At 38.5% G+C, this 21,028-nt stretch overlaps 1 protein-coding gene across 1 annotated transcript in view; it reads right to left on the bottom strand.

Moving 5' to 3' along the window:
* The window catches only part of GRIK1 (glutamate ionotropic receptor kainate type subunit 1), a 276,806-nt gene that overhangs the window by 131,161 nt on the left and 124,617 nt on the right, over positions 1 to 21,028 (bottom strand). Inside the window, exons 2-3 of the mRNA XM_061629481.1 lie at positions 7,488 to 7,655; positions 3,550 to 3,807 (exon numbers count right to left, since the gene is read on the bottom strand). Of these exons, the coding sequence (XP_061485465.1) occupies positions 3,550 to 3,807; positions 7,488 to 7,655 (426 nt within the window). The remainder of the gene's footprint in view (positions 1 to 3,549; positions 3,808 to 7,487; positions 7,656 to 21,028) is intronic.

Genomic DNA, 21,028 nt, shown 5'->3' with positions numbered 1-21,028 from the left:
CCCAGTGGCATAATATCTGGCTTGGTCCCAGCTCACCAGCAACCCTACTTGAGGATACAGGAAGAAGATGCTGGCAAGCTGGGGCAGTTGGTTATCTTTGCATTGCTTCACCAGCTTTGACCCCTGGATTGCTCCTTTCAGCTAGATGCTTTTGACAGCTTTGTTCCTCAGTATTTGATCTCTGGCCTGTCTAAACCACTGTTCTTCAACCTTGGGTTCTTAGATGTTCTTGGACAACAACTCCCATCATCCCCAGCCAGTTTAGCCACTGGTCAAGGGATCATGGGAGCTATAGTCCAACAACATCTGGGGACCCAAAGTTGAAAAACACTGGTCTGGACCATCCTTTGATCTGGTCTAAGTTCTGCAGGGCTCAGTCCTTCAAGGAACACTAGCCCGCTTGTAATCAAACAGGGCAAGAGTGTTTTTCAAAGCTAATGGTCTTGTACCACTGCAGCTAGTTCATACATTTACCGAGTTTATTGAAAACTGGAAGCAAGAAAAAATAGCATTGTCAAAACAGACTAAGGAAATCATGATATATACAAATTGTTTTGTTGCTTGTCTAAGTGCTATTGCTTATGTAGTCAAAACAGCACCACAAGAGGGAATTATCAGCATGATTAGGGGACTCTTGACATTTGCTTAAGAACAAAAAAAAAAAGGTGAAAAAACCTAAAGGGGCAACCCTACTTAAAAAAACAGCCTAATGGGAACTGAGCATGGTCAGTGAGCACAGAATGCTGACTTGTTGGACAAAAAACTGGAAAACCTGGGGAGGAGGGGAAATGGCATGGCTAGAAACCTGAATATTACCCATGGTTTGAAGTTGTCTTGTTTCAACAAACCAAACATAATATTAACCACAATTTGTTTGGCTTGGACAACATAGCAAGCTATGGTTAATCTAAAACAGAGCAAAAGTGTCTGAACTCCTGTGTGTGACAAAGCTGGATGCAGAAAGAAGAGGCCAGTGGATCAGTCCAAGGCTCACTGTACCTCATCCACATAATATTAAACTGTAGTTTAGTCATGGCCAGATTAAGACATGCGGAGGCCCTAAGCCATGTCAGATTCAGAAATCCTATACCATAAACAAATAAAGAGAGAGAAAAGTGGCAAAGTAGCAAGAGGAGGATTAGTGGAAATGATGCCTGGTGCGGAACCGGACTTTAATGCACTGGTAGGCTAGCTCCCGTTGTCTCCTCTCGAGTCTGAGATGAGGTTGTTAACCTGTGGATGATGCAATCATCCAGCATTCCAGGAAGGGACGTTTATGGGACTGGGTGTGGATTGGGATAGGGGGGGTCATGGCTGCAAATTTTGGTGGTGGTTTTGTATGAACGGTTATTTAAGCCAAAGCAATTTAATTATAATAAAACTCTTAGTTATCACCAACACGTTTGAAGGCCCCCTCATAATATGAGTCCCTAAGCCATGGCTTACTTGGCTTGTTCCTGAATCTGGCACTTAATGTTATGTTTGAACTGGTTTGTCCAAGAGAAGCATTTCAGGACTGTAGATGCTATATTCACTAATAGGTAAAAAACCTTGCAGTTCAAGAACATACCTATAGCCAACAGCTATTTCTATCAAACTTTTAAAAACAGGGAAATTGGGCAGTTATAGTGAGTGCACCGTGTCTGTCTAAAGTGAAATAAAGGCTTGGTGTGGGTGTGGGTGTGGCCCCCTGATTCTCTGGGGGAAGCCATGACTGTCTAAAGTGAAATTAAAGGCCTGGTGTGGGTGTGGCCCCCTGATTAGGCAAGGCTGTGAAGCTGTGAGTCTTTTAGAACACTGACAGTTGGTTCTTACTGAGCATGCCCGACATTATAATTCAGTTCAATGCTAAAATTCTTTAATTAATTAAAAATTAGCCAGATTTGTTTTAAAATTTAAACTGCAGACAATGAAGGTCAGAGTATGGGGCAAGGTCAGTAATAGGATTGCAAGTACTCTGTGAACATGGCTGATTTTTAATGAATTTCAACAGATTATGAGAACTCTGACAGAAAAAAAGTCCAAAAAGGGTCTAGTTTTTTTCTGTCTCTTTTTACATGTTGAACTCTCAGTTCTCTCTGACTGTTCTGTGTATCGCCATTAAAATTTAGAGGGTTGTTAAGGAAGCGTTTCTGAGTTCAGGACTATAAGTTTTATAAGGTTTTGTTTTGAAATGAGCTTATGGGAAGCATCAGAATAGAATGGGGGATATTTTTGATTTAACATTACAGAATGCAAAAACTCCATGCTGACTAATACAGCCACTGTTGTGGCTGTATAATTTATATGTTACATATTTCAAGGTAATATATATGCAACAGCATATGTATATATTATCTAAAGGTCTTCTTTCAAGGAGAAAAATATTCCATAATATTCTTGAACCAAATGGTTCTCAGACACTATTATTTAGGAAACTTATTGCAGAAAAAAATACCTTTAAAGGAGGTGAATTGATTATATAAAGACATATAAATGGAATCATGTAGTTGGATAAAAGACATCTGAATGCAGAATTATCACAAAATTTCCACCAATGTTTATAAAGTGACTCAAAAATAATACCATGAACAATATTTGAACACATGAGAATGAGGCTGTGAGAGATTTTATACTTTACTCTGTGCATCATCGTTGATATCCCTCTACTGATTATAGTTTGGTTTATTTTTTTAAGTAGTAGGTAAAATTGTAAATAATAGAATGAAGGCACAAACTGGTGAATAGAATAACATATTTATGTGGAAATTGAACACAATATTTTTTCAAAATGGTAGAATAAAGAAGGAAATCCAAGAGCTTTTTCATAATAATATTACCCAACACAATTTTCTCCTGGGATCTTTGTTGGGTTTAAGCAAGCTTGCATGCTGCCCCCTTTGATAGGGAGATGTTCCCTCTAACTAATATTTGGGGAATATCTCTATGTACTGGTTTACCATGATGTAACTTCCTTAAAGGGTGGGGTTATTTACCTTCTTCCTCCTCCTTTGTCTGGGGATATTGCAGATTCCTGCATAGCCACCATTATTGAGCTTAACCTCTAGCAGAGGCAGCATTTAATTTAATTTAATTTATTAGATTTCTTAGTCGCCCATCTGGCTGGCCATCCAGCCACTCGGCAGATGCTCTTCTAGCAGCAGCATCACCAAAGACTAAAATGGACTAAGACTCCTACTTTTTCCATCTAAGCTAAAGCCTATTTTTCCTGAACATATGAAAGGTCGTGAGTAAACCTTCTTTATACTTTTTACCTAAGAAGATTGTCTCTGTTGTTATTTGTGTCTGAGGGAAAGGTGGGCTGGTTGATTCTCAAACTCCATTGTTGTTACTAAATACTTCTGCTAAGAAATAGGATTACATACTGTTCCTATTTCATTTTTAAACCAAACAATCTTTTGTATGCAATGCATGTACTCTGTTACATTTTATCTATTGCTTTTTGTGTCATATCTACTGTAGCCCACTGAAGCGGAACACGCTACAGATGCAACAAGGTCCAACTTGTTTATAAATAATAGCATACTAAAAATGTGTTGTGATGCCTACCTGTACTATCTTCATATACTACTGTAACTATCTTCCAGTTGTAATATAGCACCAAATCCAAAACCGCCCTGCTGATGGCTGCATAGTCTGGGTAGAGGTTGATGTAAAAGGAATCTTTGTTATCCACTGTAGGATGTTTCCATCGGGTCTGTATATGTGGAACTTCAAGCGCATTGCAAATAGATTGAACCGCACTGACTGATGAGCTGTGGGATGGTCCAAACAGTGCAGCTACCCCAAGAGCGAGCTGATCACATGCTGTGTGAGAGAAGGAAAAAAGAACCATGATGTTCAAGGATTCTTTTCTCTTTTGCGCCATTGTCTAAATGGAAAAATGCCCAATGAAATGCTGAATTTGTGAAAAAGTGAATACACACTTGGGGGTGCGGGTGGGGAGAGACCTCTTCCCCCAAACATTACAGCATCACGGTTTTGAACTACACAGATGGGATGCCACCTATTATAAAATCCCATGAACTGCAAATAAAAATAATGCAATGGTTTTACTTCATTACATTTAAATACGACTGACTTCAAATCCCAGAGTCATGATTGTGAGACATTCAGCAGCCCAGAGCTATTCTATCAATGTATTCACCAAATGAAAGTCTTATGAATTATGATGCATGGCACAGTGACCATAGATACATTTCACTACAAAAGTCACTGTAAGGATTTCCAAGCTATCTGATAAATTACCATCCAAGTGTGTTATAGTTTGTTAATTTCAAGCCAAACGCTCATAAAGGATAAAGGGTACTATATGATGACACTTTTTGTGTTGTAAGGGATACCATTTTATATAGACCTCTGATAAAAGCAAAGACAGAACTAGATATTTGCCTATTATAAACACATTATTATGCATTGGATAACTTTTTTAAAATGTTGAACATTCTGTTAACATGAGTTCAAAATAACATTATACATGTCGAGTTCCTTTGACTTACTGAGAAAACTCTTAATAAAAGTTCCCAGGAGTAGGGCTTTTTTATAAGACGTTAGTCATTTCATTCTCCTGGAAATTACATGTGTGATTCATGATTACATTTGGTGATTTCATTATGAAGACTAATATCTTGAGGAACAAGTCAGATAATTTATCATATTTAAAATTCCTTTCAATATCTATATGCTAATTCCAATAGATTCAGCACCATGCAGTGACAATATTGGGACATATGAAGGTATCACTAATAAATGAACATGGGAGTATGAAAATTTCCACAGAACTACAGTTCTCCAAGTGGTTTAACAGTCTGGGAATTGTAACTCTGTGAGGGGAATAAGGGTCTCTTAACAACTCCTGGCACCCTTAACAAACTACAGTTCCCATGATTTTTTGGAGGAAGCCATGACTGTTTAAAGCAGTATGATAATGCTTTAAATATAAGGTCTGTAGTGGAGTGAAGCATTTAAGAGCTTTCCAGCCAATGAAAATGGAACCATCACAAGAGTGTCCTGCTCTGAAAGCTATGGGCCAATTCTTGCTGCCCTGCCTGGGCTCCTTTGGGGATGAATGGCAGGACAGAAATTGAATAAATAAATAAATAAATTCTGGCTGAGAGAGTGGGGCAAATGCTACCAGAGACAAACAAAGAAGAGCTTAGCAGGGCCAAATCTACCATTAGAAATTGTGAGAGGCAGCTGATTTTTGGATGAAAGGGCAGCAAATTTTTAGTTATTTAATTTTTTGTTGTTGTATTTTTAGCCATAGGAGAAGCATTTGTGGGATTTTCTTTCTCAGATGCCAGAATAACTTGGCCAGCCTTGGGTACAATGCATCTTGACTCAGAGTGGGGCAGCACCATTTGCTGTTTCTGTTTGAGGCAGTAAAATGTCTTGGGTTGGCCCTGCTTAGCATGTAGCAAAGAGATCAAGTATATGTGTGTATCACCAAGCACTCAACTGCAACTCTAATGCAAATTTCCCTGAAGTGACTTGGCCATAAAGTAAAAGTTAACTGCATTTCAACCTGGATATGTCCTTCATCATGGGCCAGCCTCTGCTTGTATCAATACAACCTACATTGTCAGCTTGCCAATGTAATAATACAAAATGATTCTCCATTGGCACGGATTGTTTCTTTTTATCACCTTAGGTAACTGGCCAATAGGGAGAGTCCAACTAAGAGGCGAAAGCAAACAGGGATGATCATTTAGTATCAGAGAAACTGATTGTACGATCTCACTCCCATTATGTTATGTTTCAAACTTTTAACATGCTTATTATTATTTGTGTAATGGCATCAGTTTACAAATGGTACCTTGCACAATATACTGTAATTAGCAAAAGTGACGTCCCTGCAAGAAGAGCATACTCTAAATTTAGAGTAGGCATGGGGGAGGAGAGACAAGGTAACAAGGGTTGTGGAATACAACTGTGTGATCATGAAGTATTCATACTTCATTCCACAGGGATTAGAGATTTTTAAAGCAATTTATTAAATTGTTCCTCAGGATGCTAGACAAGCAGGCATTTAATCCATTTATCTTTCTCTGAAGAAACAGGCCATGTCTGACACATTGTCTAATCTACATGCAGACCAGAAATCTTGTCTCATCAAAAAGCCCACTTGGGATTGTTGATTTTTCTTAGGCACATCTAGTCATTCACCTCTTAGAGGCCTTGTTGACATATATCATATAAATGGTAATTTATCTCATGGTCCTTTGAAATAAAGGCCTGCACATTTTTTTTTTATGGAAGCACATGTGGAATCAGACCCATGAATCACTTAAGAAAGCAATCAGGATGTACTTTGCAAATGTATTCACTGCATAATGGCCTCTAGTTTCTAAACTCCTGAGACTCAAATACTGTAGTTTTACAAGCACAGAAGTCTATGAACATGTCTGTTATGCTGATACTCCTCACATAAATATTATATTGAACTTATAACAACTTTGATATCCAGAAGTCCACTACACTCCAATTTTTTCATAAAGCTATTTCAGGTAGCTTTTGGATAGGCAACTTTATTTAGCTGCGGGGAACTCTACTGCTGCCTTTATGAACTATGTTTTACAGAATTTATTATTTGAATTGTTCTTTGGGAGTTTTATGTATTCTTATTTTAAACATGCAAGTTACCTCAAAGGGATTTTTTTTCAGAAAGGTGGCATAACTTTTTAATAAAAAATAAATAAATGTTCTAAAAAATGCAGAAGCAAACATTCTATTTTAACATCCTATGGTTTTTTCCCTCTGTTAATTTTTAACTGAAAATGTTATTTTGTAGGAAAGTTGGACTGAAAGCTTTCTGCTTTCAAGATAATACCATTACAGGCTGAACTGACTGAAGTAGGCTTTTGTAATTCAAGTAAACTGTGGTTCAAGAACTCTCTGTCAATACTCCTATATGGTTAGGTCTTCATTAGTAATATTTTACAAGAAGTCACCTTCATCGATACAGGCAAAATAAATACAAGGATAGTAACCAGCCTGTTATCTCAAAATATTTATAGTATCTCTCTGGTGTAGATCAATATGCATGACCCATTATGAAGGCTTATAAATTGAAACACTGAAATACCAAATGTCCCATACTGTAGAAAGACTGCTCATTTGTAAGCAGGGATGAGAGAAAATGTTTAATTTTCTGTCGCATTTTATTAGTATCACAGAGCTAAATATTAGCAAAGAAAATCAACTCAGTGTTGCTCTCTAGATATTTCAATTTTGCAAGCAATTACAGCCATTTCAAATCTTATACAAACAAAGAATCTGATTGTTTCATATAATTATACAGCAAAGGCCTAGATTGTGGTTGAAGGAATATGCTGGTCTTGTCATAGATTATATTGAAAAAACCCTAACCTATCTGACATTCCATTAGCTAAATGTAGCTGCAATATACCAATTTAACAATTGTAAAGAAAGGGAGAAACTTTTTTAGACAATGTGGGGACAACACTGAGAGTCACTGAGAGAGTTACCTCGTCTTGAGGCTTCAAAACTATCAAAAAGGTTAATTCTCTGGATGTCATACGTTAATGTGGTATTAGGCATCAGTGTTCTGTTCCTGTTAATGTTGGTGACTGCAAACTTGAAAGCTAACTCTTCCACATTGACAGGTTCATTTTCCACAGTTTCAAATATCCCACCTGTGAAAATAAAGAGATAAAGAAAAAGCTGTATTCATGCCTTCGCTTACCTTCCTATATAAGACCTATCTAAATGAAAATAAAAAATGTCCACTGCTAAATAAGGAATACAGAGAAAACGTGGTGGAGAAAACAGCTTTATTTACTGGTATATTTCTATTCAATTGATGGCTTGGCATAAGTTGAGATCTTTAGGTCATAAAGATGGTGGCAGAGGATGTGGAGGTTAATACAACACAACAGGATAATGACAGCGCAAACCAGTCAGAATTGCATCAATGAGCTCATTTAAGAAATGTTTGAGAACCACTAAGATTGCAGTCCAGTGCACATTTATTTTTGATCAAGTGCAGCTGAACTCTGTAGGATCTGAGTATAAATGCATAGGCTGAAGTTGTAATTAAGATGAGTCTATATTATATTCATCTATCATGTACAAATGTTTAATTCAATCAGCAGAATTTCCCATATTTGAAAAAACTGAACACATCCAGAGTGATACGGATGAGTACTGAGATAATCATGGTCCATGGCACTCTGGACACTCTGGATATCCTAGTCCCTGTAGTCTCCCCAAATGTTAGAAAGTTAGCTGCATAATTTACAGGGTAAACAATCAGCGCTCTTACAGGACTTTCATAATTAACCACACATTGGAAAAAGGGGTAACATGAATATTTATTTATTTATTATTTGATTTATATCCCACCCTTCCTCCCAGTAGAATACCGGAAGTGCTTTTAGTACGGCCCTTCTATTCAGTCAATTACTATGCAACAAAGGCATATTTCTTTTCCATATGTTGAAAATTATCCACATGGCTTTGATTGTAGTTGAATTCTGTTATAGGGAATGATATCACATGCCATTCTTTCCCCAGGTAGCACATTCATTGCTGTTTTGACTACTATATGAAATGCAGCTGTGTGAGCAACATGGCCATTATTAAATAAATATTGTGTTGTGACTGATTGGTGAAGATGAATGTCCCCTCCCAGAGTAACACTATTATGTGAACATTGAAAAAGCAATTACTCTCTATAGCAATTATTATTAATTTATGATGATGATTATTTAGAGGCTGAATGCTTTTCTGCTGTACAATTCCAACACACAAGCAATAATCTGGCCATCTTTTAAAAATTGAATGTACTCCAGTAAGTTAACTAGTGTGGCCATGGGACCAATTTTACAGAAGACAGCCTCCTATTTGAAGGGCTCTATAGTTCAAATCCAGTTATAAACAAAGAACCAGAAGAAAGGAGACCAGGAACTTTTGAAGTTCTCTGTCAATACTGAGCATCCGGACAGCAAACTGAGCAGGCACACAGGACACCTGGACACAGTCGTCCCCCATCTTAGTGAGCTCTACTGTATTTCTATTCAAATTACACTTCTAAATTTGCATCTATACATATAAATCAGCATATGCGCATTTTATACCAATATGAGTCTGTGATATTCCATATTTCTGTGTAAATAATTGTTGTGTATTTATTTCAATCTTTATGGTAAGTGAGGTTTTTAATAGGGTATGGTAAGTAGTGACAGTTGGACTGGGGGAATGAGAGTATGAAATGTTGGTGAATGCTGCATGTGATTGGCTGGGTGAAAGTGGAATGACTGATATATATTTGAAAGGTTGGACAATTGACAGTTGGATCTGAATTGAGAGAGATAGGGATTGGAGAGGGAAAGGAATTGAAGGAGAGGGCTGGAGGGTGTATGTGGGTATAAGGGGGTTGCAGAGGATAATATGGGTAGGTTAATATTAATTGACAATACGCTAGACTCCAATACTGGTTAGAGGAGGAAAATATACTGGGCAATGAACAAGCAGGTTTTCATAAGAATAGATCCACCATTGAGCATTGTTTAGTACTAAGATACTTGGCTGAAAAATATATGAGTGGAACAAATAGAGGCCTATTTGTAGCTTTCATAGACCTCAAAACAGCATTTGACTCAGTCCCAAGAGATCTATTGTGGGCAAAATTATATAAGACCTCAATTGATAAGAGGTTGCTATTTTTGATCAGCCAACTTTACAAATGTACGTCGTTAAGAGTGAGATATGGGCCAGACGGAAATTTAACTAGACCTATCGTCGCAAATGTTGGTGTACGTCAAGGCTGTGTTCTGGCTCCAGCCCTGTTTAATCTTTTTCTTAATGACCTAAACACCAAATGTTACAATGAAAATTTGCACTCCCCTAACATTGCAGGAATGAGCTGCCCTCTGCTATTATACGCAGATGACACGGTCCTAATGTCTTTTTCCGAAGTCGGCCTCAAACGCCTTCTTCGAATTTTCATAATCTATTGTGAACAAAATTCTCTCACCATTAATTACACAAAATCAAAAATAATGGCTTTTTCTAAAAAAGGGGCACTACAGCAGTGGAAAATAAAAGGAAAATTGTTTGATCAGGTCCACGAATTCAAATACCTAGGGATTATATTTACCTCTACACTCTCTCGGACTACCCATATTAAGGCTGCGATCCAAGTAGCACAAAACATCTCTAAAGCCCTAATTAGATTTTTCTATACCAAAGGAGGCTGCTTTATCCCAGCAGTCTCCAAAGTCTTTAAATCTAAAATTATTTCACAACTCCTTTATGGCATCCCAATATGGGTTACACACTTCAACAAAAGAATTGAAGCAGTCCTCTCAGATTTTCTTTTAACATCTTTGGCTCCCCAAACTGTGCCTCTTCAGCTGGCCTCCGACTAGAGGCGGGATTCAATTCAATAGAGTGCACAGCCTGGTTGCAAGCCTTTAAATTTTGGCTCAAGGTAGCCTATTCCGGGCCCTCTTTTGGGCTCCTACATCTATTATGGGATGATCCGTTTGAAAGCCCCTGGTTTAAAACATTTAACGCAAAGTTAAATCTTCTAGGCCTATCCAAAGAACTATTGTCATCTTGGAGCTTTAAACTGGCCACATCTGTTATTAGCCAATGTATAAAGGACCTTGATAGACAATATTTATTTTCTAAGGCAAAAACATCTTGCTCTCCGATTTATTTCGACCTGAATTTTCATTTTCCAATGTATGCATCATATTTAGAAACACTAACCTTCCCTCAATATAGATTCCTTTTCTCCAGAGCGAGATTCAATTGCCTACCCTCCGCTCTTTTAACGGGATGGTTTCAAGGTACCCCACAAGACAATCGTTTCTGCATTTGTAATTCAAACTCAGCTGAAACGCTAGAACACGTATTTCTTAATTGCGAGCTATACCAAGACTTAAGAACTAAAATTATCTTACCCCTTATTTCAGGGTATCAGGAACAACCCCCAAATTGGTTTGTTCACTACCTTTTATCTGATAATGATAACTCTATAACTAAACAAGTAGCTAAATTTCTTTATATAGCGCAATTTATACGGAAAAGACAAGTTAGATTCCTTCAGTGCTGACGATATTAATTTTATTCTTACTTCAATTTTTACTTCCATGACAAACCATTTTTAGTTTTTAATTATATATGCTGTATATTGCTATTTTATAATTTTATGTATGCCAGACAGGCTTTGTATTTTGTATTTTCAGTTCTGTTCGGGTCTATGACCGTAATAAACAAATTGAATTGAATTGACAATACAGTAAACACTGTTGGAACTGTATACTAAGTAAATAACATATTTAGAAACCACATGCTTGGGTACTTGAAATGTAAACAATCTTGCTTAAGAAACATCTGTTAAACAAACTTATTTGTTCTTTTTAAATATGCCTAGTTCTTGGCCAGCTATTATAAGAATACAAGGATGACAAAACATAAACAAAAAGGGTCTCAAACAGTCTCAATGGTGGCAGCAAAGTACCTGAGAAAATAACTGTAGCAGGTTACAGAGGACGAACACAAGGCTGTTATGTTTGAGAGTCATAAAGGTACACAGAGGGGTTGAGGCTTGATTGGAAATCTTTTCCAAAAACTAACTGCAGCTTCTTGTAACTGCTGCTTTGTTATAAAAGGTGGTGGAAGAAAAGGGAAACCACGTCTCCCTCTGCTAAAGGTGGACTGTTGGCAGGGTGGTGATGTGACAGTGTCCTCTTTTGGTTATGCCTTTTCTCTTTTTTGGCAATGCTTAAGGGGCCACCCTCAAAATCAATCCTCTCCCTAACAACATTGCCATTCCATTTAGTAAACCAGGTTTTTAGAAAATGTTAAAGATTCCTTACGGGCTTTGAGTATAGTACACATCTAGCCAAATGTTTTGAAGGAAAGCAGTAACAGCAGCACTATTCCCTTGATGCAAGGCTGAGGGAATCTCTCCCATTTCCTTTAATCATGCGTGACTAAGAGTAGCAAACAGCATGTTTGGGTGGTGGCGCTTACCTGACCTCCTGACAGGTGAGTCATGACTGCTTACCAGGAAGGAGAGGTGGTGAGGAGGGCAGTGTAGTGCAAACACAGTGGTGGAGCCAATCTCCACACTGGTGGGGGGGGAAAGGCAGACCCATGCAAATATAATTTTTGATTGGGTGGAGTTGGCAAGACACTGATAAAATCGTTCATGAATTCCCTCAGAAATTTCCTATCTGAGAACAAATTCAAGCTTCATTTCTAATATCGTGATTCAATTGGGCTGTAATCCTAACCACTCAGTGTTGATGGCTGCACTGGGGGTAGGACACATAGCCCCTTTCTACCAGTCTTCACCAATGGATAGGGACTTGAAATCTCTGAAGCAGGCCTCTGTCTTTCAGCCTCTATTTGCTATTTATATAATGAAGATAATACCATGAAGATATAAATCACAAGATAAGGTTTGTAAGTTACATTGTAAATGTATAGTATATAATCACCATCATCATTATATTTTTAAATTTTGAGATCTCTTTTAAGGGCTATGTAGCATGTTTGTAGGGTAAAGTGCATCTGTTGTTACTTCAATAAATATGTTCCATGTTGTGGATGCCCCAGTTGTACATGAATATGTACAGTAGATAATGTCCCTTAGATTATGTCAATCTCATACCCAAATTTTGTGGAAATGTGGGGCTTGAGAAATGCATAATAAACAGCATATTTGAAAGCAGGTTCTTTAAGCAGCCACTTCTAACTACAGCCCTTGATTTGCATGTTAAATTTATTCATTTAGTGCTATCCGCTAGAGAATACTTTAAATTTTCCAGTCACTTATTTCCCCCTGTAAAATTTACAATTCACATATTGCTTAATATTTCCCAGTCAACAAATATAATCTGCTAATGTACTGTAAGGGCTTGTTTGATTTCAATGTGTCGTTGGTATATAGTAGTATAGTCATTATCTGACAATCAGGAAATGGAAATACACAGTAGAATTACAACCTGCTTTACATTGTAACTCAGCAGTAACAACGTTAATAGTTCTTTAGAAGAAAACAAGATTGAAATGTCAAACACTTACAGCTGCCTTGTAAGTGAGAAACATTAGGTTTACCATTTAAAGAACATGCAATTTTATAGATGATCACATCTTTAATTTTTTATTATTATTATTTACCCCTCTACACTACAGCTACCTCATAATTCTCTATACCATCATTCTTTTAGATAATGAATAACGGAATTACCAACCAGTCTACTGGCCCCTTGGCTGACTCTACTTATCTTTCCCCAGTAGTACTTCATTTGGATTATTGTACCAACTATTGAGTTATATGCTGAAATTAATGTCTGTCAGCTCTGCTTTCCAGTGTTCATATTTTTCTCTTATCAGGACTCCTGTAATCGCTGGAAGACTTACATCTACATGTTCCCTCCAGCCATCAAGAAACATTGTCAGTTTGAGCAAAAACCACATGATTTTCATTGCGACTATTCCTCACCCCTCCCCCTCAGTTGAGTTGATGCACACTTTTTCTGGGCCACAGAACCCTGCTTTCCCTGTAAATGCAATCTGCTTGCAGTTCAGCACTAGCTGATAGAAAGGAACGGTGTTACAAAATGGCCACTCACTCCCAATTACCTAACTGCACCACTGATGGACTTCATGCCCTGCTTGTGAGGTCATTCTATCATCTGGCTGGCCAGTGCTAGAAACAGGATGCTGGACTAGAAGTGTCCTTGGTCTGATCCAGTAAGACTGTTCTTACATTCTAATGGGACATTAAAGCTTTCAATTTATTTATTTTTAGTTTTTAAATTATTATTTTTTTAAGTTTCAAAATTATTGGGGCTTTGGGGGGTACAAAAATATTTTGCAGGCAGGATCTGGTCCATGAGTAGCCACATCTCACAGCTCAATAGCAGAGGGCATACTTTGCATGCAAGTGCTCTCAGTTCAGTATCTAACTTCTTCAGTTAAAATGTAGCAAGGCTGGAACAGGTTTTTTTTTTTTTTTAAGCAGATTTTCCAACTGCACAAATTCCCCATCAGATACCCCTCACAAAACAACTAAAACCTAACAAACACAAAACATGCTTTGCTCCTTGCTTGCACCCTATATCACTGGTGGTTTCTCTATAGGAGTTAACAGTTCTTATTTACAACACAGTGATGATTCATTGATGAATCTGCCTTAAATCAATAACTAAAAGGCACAAAAGAAAAAGACGAGGACTTTAAAGGTACTTACAAGGATGCAACAAAGTGTTACCTGCATAGAGGTGAATGAGAAGAAGAGGAGGTTACAGCCAAAGAGAAGAAAGTGTTTTAATATGGGTTGGGTAGTTTGCTTTAAGTCTGTAAACCGCACATTCTACCCTGATATAATTTGTGTACACGGTGTTGCTGACATTGTCTGTTATCTAAGTGCTTAACAAGCATATACATTTAATGTGTTTAATTCTTCCCCACTTTTCAAACTGTACATTATCAGCTTTCCAACTGCACAATCCCCCCCCAACTCCAAATTTCATGTCCAACTGTTATCAGTGTAGATAACAGTGAGTTATATAAGGGGGTGGTGAACCTGTGATCCTTCAGATGTTGCTGGACTCCCATCATTCCTGACCATTGGCTATGCTGGCTGGACTAATGGATGTTGTAGTCCAGCAACATCTGGTGGGCTACAGATTTCCCATCCCAGGTTTAGAAGCAGCTTTGTGCCTCCATTGTTTTCAGCATCATCACAGATTCAAACCAGTATGACTGTGTTGTTTCCCTCTTTATAGCATAATCTTGAAATACCTGCTTATTTCACAATGGGTCTTGAAATATAGTGCACCTTTAGAAATATGAAACAAGCAATTAGTCTGAATGAAAAGTAGGCATAAACAAAGTGAATAAAATGCAGCGGCCAGCATGAGGACAAGAAAGGAATGCCTTGATGGGACACAGTGGGGTAAACCCTTCTCTGAGCTAGCATCTCGAACTTTTTTGCCTGGAAGTATTACACTTTTCTGTATAATACCGTTTTGTTTGCATAGTTATGAATCAATTAAGGACATGTAAAAATATCACACAGATATCAAGTTAGACTCTAAGAATAAGAGAATAAGGCTGGAAGATTATGAAAAAGTTCAGACAACCACTTGCATTTCAGTCAGATTAATTGCATGGGTGCAGAAATATTTTGGATATTACAGCCAGAGACATTATTACAGAATATTAACATTAACCCTATGATCAAATTAATATTTCAGCCTTACGTGTTCTAGCTATAACTCCTGAGGAAACAAAATCACGGAGCCGAGAAAGCTTTCAAGGTGAGCCAATCCAAACCCTATGCTGAGACAGGATGCAAACATTTCTAATCAATTAGATTACATCAGTGAAAATACAGATTTGGGTGTTCAAATGAGTGGTGACAAAAAAGGAATCAGGACTTCCGCTTCCTACATCATGTGTGACATAGGATTTCCACATCTACACTGTGTAGGGGCTCTTTTTATTGGCATGCTATATGAGGCTCCTCAAGTTATGTGTGGAGCTCCTCTTCATATGTTACACATGAAATCAAAGAAGTACAATTCACTTGCGCTGTCATCCCTTGTTTGAACACCCCATTTTATGATCAGCCAGATTATAGTATGCCAAGAAAATCATGCCAGGAGGCAAGTTTAATAAACTGAACCTCTGTAAGAAAAAGGTGTGATGGGCCACAAACCAACTGTACTCTCAGTTGCAGGTGGAGATACAGGCATACTTTTGTGCGGCTGAGGCAGAAGCAGTGTTATCAGAAAATACCATTTTATCTCCAAATAACATCTCATTTATGTAGATTCTAAAGATTTCAATAGGAAACTAACACTATAACAGTAACAAGGTTATGTGAATGTAACATACATATATACACACATCACAAAGTGGCCAATACACCATAAAGCAGAAACACAAGAGGTAAAAGTTTAAACTACACAGTATTAAAAATCCCAGTAGAAATTGTCTTTTGAATTCCTTAATATCAGTTGAGTTACATCTTTAATATCTGAGTGGCACATGAAAAACGGTAAAGGAATTTAGCACAGGAGTCATGAAACCAATTTTCTTGCCTGCCCAATATTTTTTTTAAGGTCTAGGGCTGTTATCTCTCTGCATTCATGTATGGTTTCACACTGACATTGCATTTGACTGGAAACCAATATGGCATTAGAGGTGTTCCTCACACATTAATGGGGGAGTGTTAATCCCCACCTCATACACAGGCCACCACCTTCCCCATAAATTGAGTGTTCCACCTGCAAGTGAAACCGTCCTGCATGTATTTGGACACACACAGTTTCTCCATATGAGGGAGGATCCTAAAATATCAGAAGCCTACTCAAAAGCAACTAGGGAACAGTATCCATGATGAGATGTGACAGGTGCCCACTATATGTAGTTTCTGGAAACAATTTAAGTCGTGTTTGTTTTGACAAGCTTTTCCAGCTGGTGTATTCGTTTTGTATTTTTTAAAACCTGTCTTTAGTAGCTTTGTGTATAATTTTCAACTTTTTAACTGTATGATTGCATATAGGGATGCTTCACATGACAGCTGAATGCATGACTGGCAGTGGGGGGGGTCATCCTGTGCCCCTTGCCAATGAGTGAGGGTGTGTATATAAACACCTTAGCATGGTAGTCAATCAGTCAGACAGTCTGTTTCTGTATAAATATAAAGTTATCTTTTCTGAGCTGCTCTTTGTGCAACTTTCTTAGTGACAAATATTAAATCAAATCTATAAATAATACTTGTAGATAGACAGGATAGATAAAACGAATCTTGTGCTTATTAAGATATGGAGGCTTGTGGTTCCCAGCAGAGTCTTTTTCAATTAGGTGTTCAAGCCTGAGAGTATTTCCCTATGGCTGTACTGACATAATTCATGTTCCTGAATTTCTCGGTAGTGAATCCCTTTTTAAAGGGCAACTGACCTGATTTGCTTAGTTTTATGCAGAAGGAGCATGTCTCCAGCATGTTAAAAGATTGCTTTAGAAGGACAAAATTTGTAAGGTGTCTTTAAACATTCAAAAAGAAATATTTTTCTGGTGAAGTTGAATGGCAATCAGTTAATCAGAAGTATGCAATGTAGTGGGTATCTGACATATGTTTATGCATCACATGTTGGTCAGTGAAGCAGGCTGTGAGACTCACAGTTCTATGCGACTCTTGGATTCCATCCTTGTATGATCTATACACGCACACGCCAACATCACATAGTCTGTAACCAACCTCTAGTGCTGAAACAGGAGCTGAGCAAGAGAGATATGGAGAAAGGTGAGCTCAGGGTGGATCAGTTGACCCAGCCAGAGCCTAGGACCAACAGAGCATCTTATATCTTCACTGCCAGCCTCTCCCTTTTCTGGTTATCTGCTGGGTCACTGTCTGCAACTGAATCTTCTCTGACTTCACCCTCCTGAGTGGTCCCTTCCTTCTGAGGAGATGCATGGCCAACAACAACAACAAAAGCCTCCTGGCAGCTAAACAAGTCCTCCTATGAGGACTCTGGACTTCTGAGTCCCTTGCTGCCTTCTCTCTTGAGGACCAGGGGGCAGGGTTCAGAATGTGGTTGTAAAGGTCGCCAAGGCTCCACAGCAAGTTCTTCCAGGTCCTTGTCTGTGCTGGCATTCCCATTCCGTTCCTCTGAGGTCTCCCAGGTTCTGGTCAGGTGGGATCCTGACACACATTTCATGCCATGTATTCAGCTGGTTATTTTAGAAAATTTGTTACATGGGTATTGGCAACTGGCAATTCACAATAATCAATAAGTTCATTGTCCAGCTGCATTTCAAAGCTACATACCACCTAGTGTTTTCATATGCTATATAATGTGAAGAAGGAATTAATGACGGTTGCAGTCTTATGCATTAGAGACCCATCTTCAGCCCAAATGTGCATTTAAGAATGTAGGAAGACCTTTGTGGATCAGACCAAAGGCCCATCTGGTCCAGCACTCTGTTCTCACAGCAGCCAACCAGATGCCCATGAAACCCCCTCCAAGCACAACAGCTGCTTTCCCACCTATGATTCCCAGCAACTGGTATTCAGAGGCATGCTGCCTCCAGCAGTTGAGACAGCAATTGGGTAGCCACTTAGTAATCTTTGCTATGTATTTGTGTGGCGATAAAGCTGCTGTTGCAACCCACCTTAGGTCACTTTCCTGGATAGGTGTTTATTGGCCTTTTTGGAGCCCTTTTCTGGGTTTCCTTAAAAGACAAGCCTTTTTATGATCAGCCTTATCAGAGAAACCAGGTATGGGGGGGGGGAAAGAGAAGCAAAATAAGAGAGCATTTTTTCACTTTTCATAATCTTGTTTACACTGTGCAAGGCACCCAAGATTTAAGTAAGTGGTGAAATCCCCTTGACAAATGTATTCCACCAAAATTTTGGTTTCCCTCAAAATCTTCAGCAGTGATCCTACAAATTTGCTCTGACATTATAAGCATGCCCATATCATGACATCAGATGATCAGAGTCTATAGTTCCATGATTGAATCCCACCCATATAACTATTACAAAATAGAAAAAAATGGAAATGGACTGCGTTCAAGTCGATTCCGACTTATGGCAACCCTATGAATAGGGTTATCATGGTAAACAGTATTCAGAGGTGGTTTTACCATTGCCTTCCTCTGAAGCGGAGAGGCAGTGACTGGCCCAAGGTCACCCAGTGAGCTTCATGGCTGTGTGAGGATTCAAACCCTGGTCTCCCAAGTCGTAGTCCAACACTCTAACCCAGTCTTTCCCAACCAGTGTGCCTCCAGATGTTGTTGGACCACAACTCCCATCAGCCTCAGCCAGCATTGCCAGTGGCTGAGGCTGATGGGAGTTGTGGTCCAACAACATCTGGAGGCACACTGGTTGGGAAAGGCTGTTCTAACCACTACACCACACAAAATAGAGCAGCCTTGAAATAACTTGTTCCAACAGTGCTGGTCTATCTTTTTGCAATTATCCACCACCAAAAGAAGGGGACACACAGATGGATGCAGAACTTGAGCAGTAACCATCATTACAAAAAATCACTAAAACCAAAAGTTATAATGCTGAGCTTTTTTCTTTAATGAAATTAAGTGACAGAGAGCAATATGTCCAATTGTCTCCTTTACCCTCTGATCTTTGTTAATCACATATGCAGAAAGTGTTTCAAAAAATAATAAAATATGGCTCATCACCTTGTGACGGAAGTAAAGAGGTTCTCAAGAAAAAAAAGTTTACAGTTCCTACATTCCGTTCATATTTTGCAGCTAAGGCATATAACTATTTGATCTTGCTCTCTACCTAGTCCTCTTGTTATCTGGGCTGTCTGTGCAAAGAAAAACATCATTGCTTCCTCATCAAAAGTTATGTTGCGGAAGACATTGCTCAAGTGCTCATTAATTATCTGTAAAACTTACAAATTTAAGATTTTTACTGCAGCTGCAGAAATCTGAGCTTATCCTGGAAAAGCAAGGATTAGCTGAGATCACAGTCTTTTCACATAGTACAGCTTTAAAAGAACAATCTGATTTTTGGAAGGGAAGAAAGAGAGAAAGAAAAATAAGATACAGCGTCTTTGACATACCAAATGTGTTCCCTTCCTGCTAACTTTTCCTTTTTTGAGCTAATTCTGTTAATTGCAATGACATTTCATTGATCAAAATATTATAATCTCCTTAACTCCAAAGAGTGACCTACCTAGATCTTTTAAACAGCTTTGAGATTAGTACAGAAATGTTTGTGCCCTTTTTCGATTTTCATGGAGAGGGAGGGAAAGAAAAAAAAACCCAACACAGTTGAATCTAGGTTTAAACTTTAAGAGTCACAGTGAGTGTACTGGCTAATATCCTCTAATTTATATATACAGGCATATATTTCCACTCTGCTTTTAAGACAAACTTTCACAATAAATAACTGTTTGAAATACTTAATATTTTATTGTATTGAACAAACATAATAAAAACAACATCATATTAAAAACATACATAGGAAGGTGGCAGTGAGCTCATTAAAAAGCTAAGTAGAATAAACAGCCATTAGACAAAGGTCACAAGAGAAGGGTCCATGCAGAGTATTTGGGGGCAGGGGAATTCCACAAGTGTGAGTCCACTTAAAAATCCCAAGGTGGAACCCAATGTAGTGTTATGTTTCATCACTGCATGGATTTCTGCTTGTGCAATGAATCATTCTCCCCCTCACCTCCCTCACTTGCCCTCTGTTGTAGGGGCTCCCCCAATCCTCCAGATCAGCTTTGGGAAGTGTGGGGGCATCTGCAAAGGGAGGGGGAAAGTCACACTGTACAAGTGGAAATCTTTGTGCTGACTGGATACAGTAGCTGGATGCTGCTCCTAGTTCCTTCTACAGAAAACATTTGTGTATATATATGTGGTGGGTGGGAGATACTGCTAGCTGAGAAAATTAGTTTATTCTGAGATCTACTGTTCTCAAACCAGATAAATAACATACTTAGTAAGTGATCATTGATAAAGTATATCATGCAACAAGAGAGGAGGGTGGAAGAAAGCCTAGAGAGGAATATTAGTTATTTATTTTATTTATTTATTTAGTTGCATTTCTAAACCGCCCTATAGCTAGCAGCTCCCAGGGCGGTGTACAACATGATAAAACCACAATATTTAAAATACAGCAAGTGTGTATTGCGCAGACAATATAAACATTATATAAACAAAGTGAAAGAAAACTAAAAAAAATAAGATTAAAAGCTTAAATACTTTAAAATGCCTGGGTGAAGAGGTGGGTTTTTACCTGGCGCCGAAAAGATGACAGAGAAGGCGCCAGGCGTATCTCATCTGGGAGGGCATTCCATAATTCGGGGGCCACCACCGAAAAGGCCCTAGATCTTGTTACTGTTCTCCGGGCCTCTGTATGGGTTGGGACCCGGAGAAGGGCCTTAGACGTCGAGCGGAGTGAACGGGTAGGAACATAGCGGGAGAGGCGTTCCATGAGATATTGCGGTCCAGTGCCATTAAGGGCTTTATAGGTAAGGACCAACACTTTGAATCTGTCCCG

Source organism: Rhineura floridana, chromosome 5, assembly GCF_030035675.1.
Source record: "Rhineura floridana isolate rRhiFlo1 chromosome 5, rRhiFlo1.hap2, whole genome shotgun sequence".
NCBI classification, from domain to species: domain Eukaryota; kingdom Metazoa; phylum Chordata; class Lepidosauria; order Squamata; family Rhineuridae; genus Rhineura; species Rhineura floridana.
This window is presented reverse-complemented; position numbering and strand designations above follow the sequence as displayed.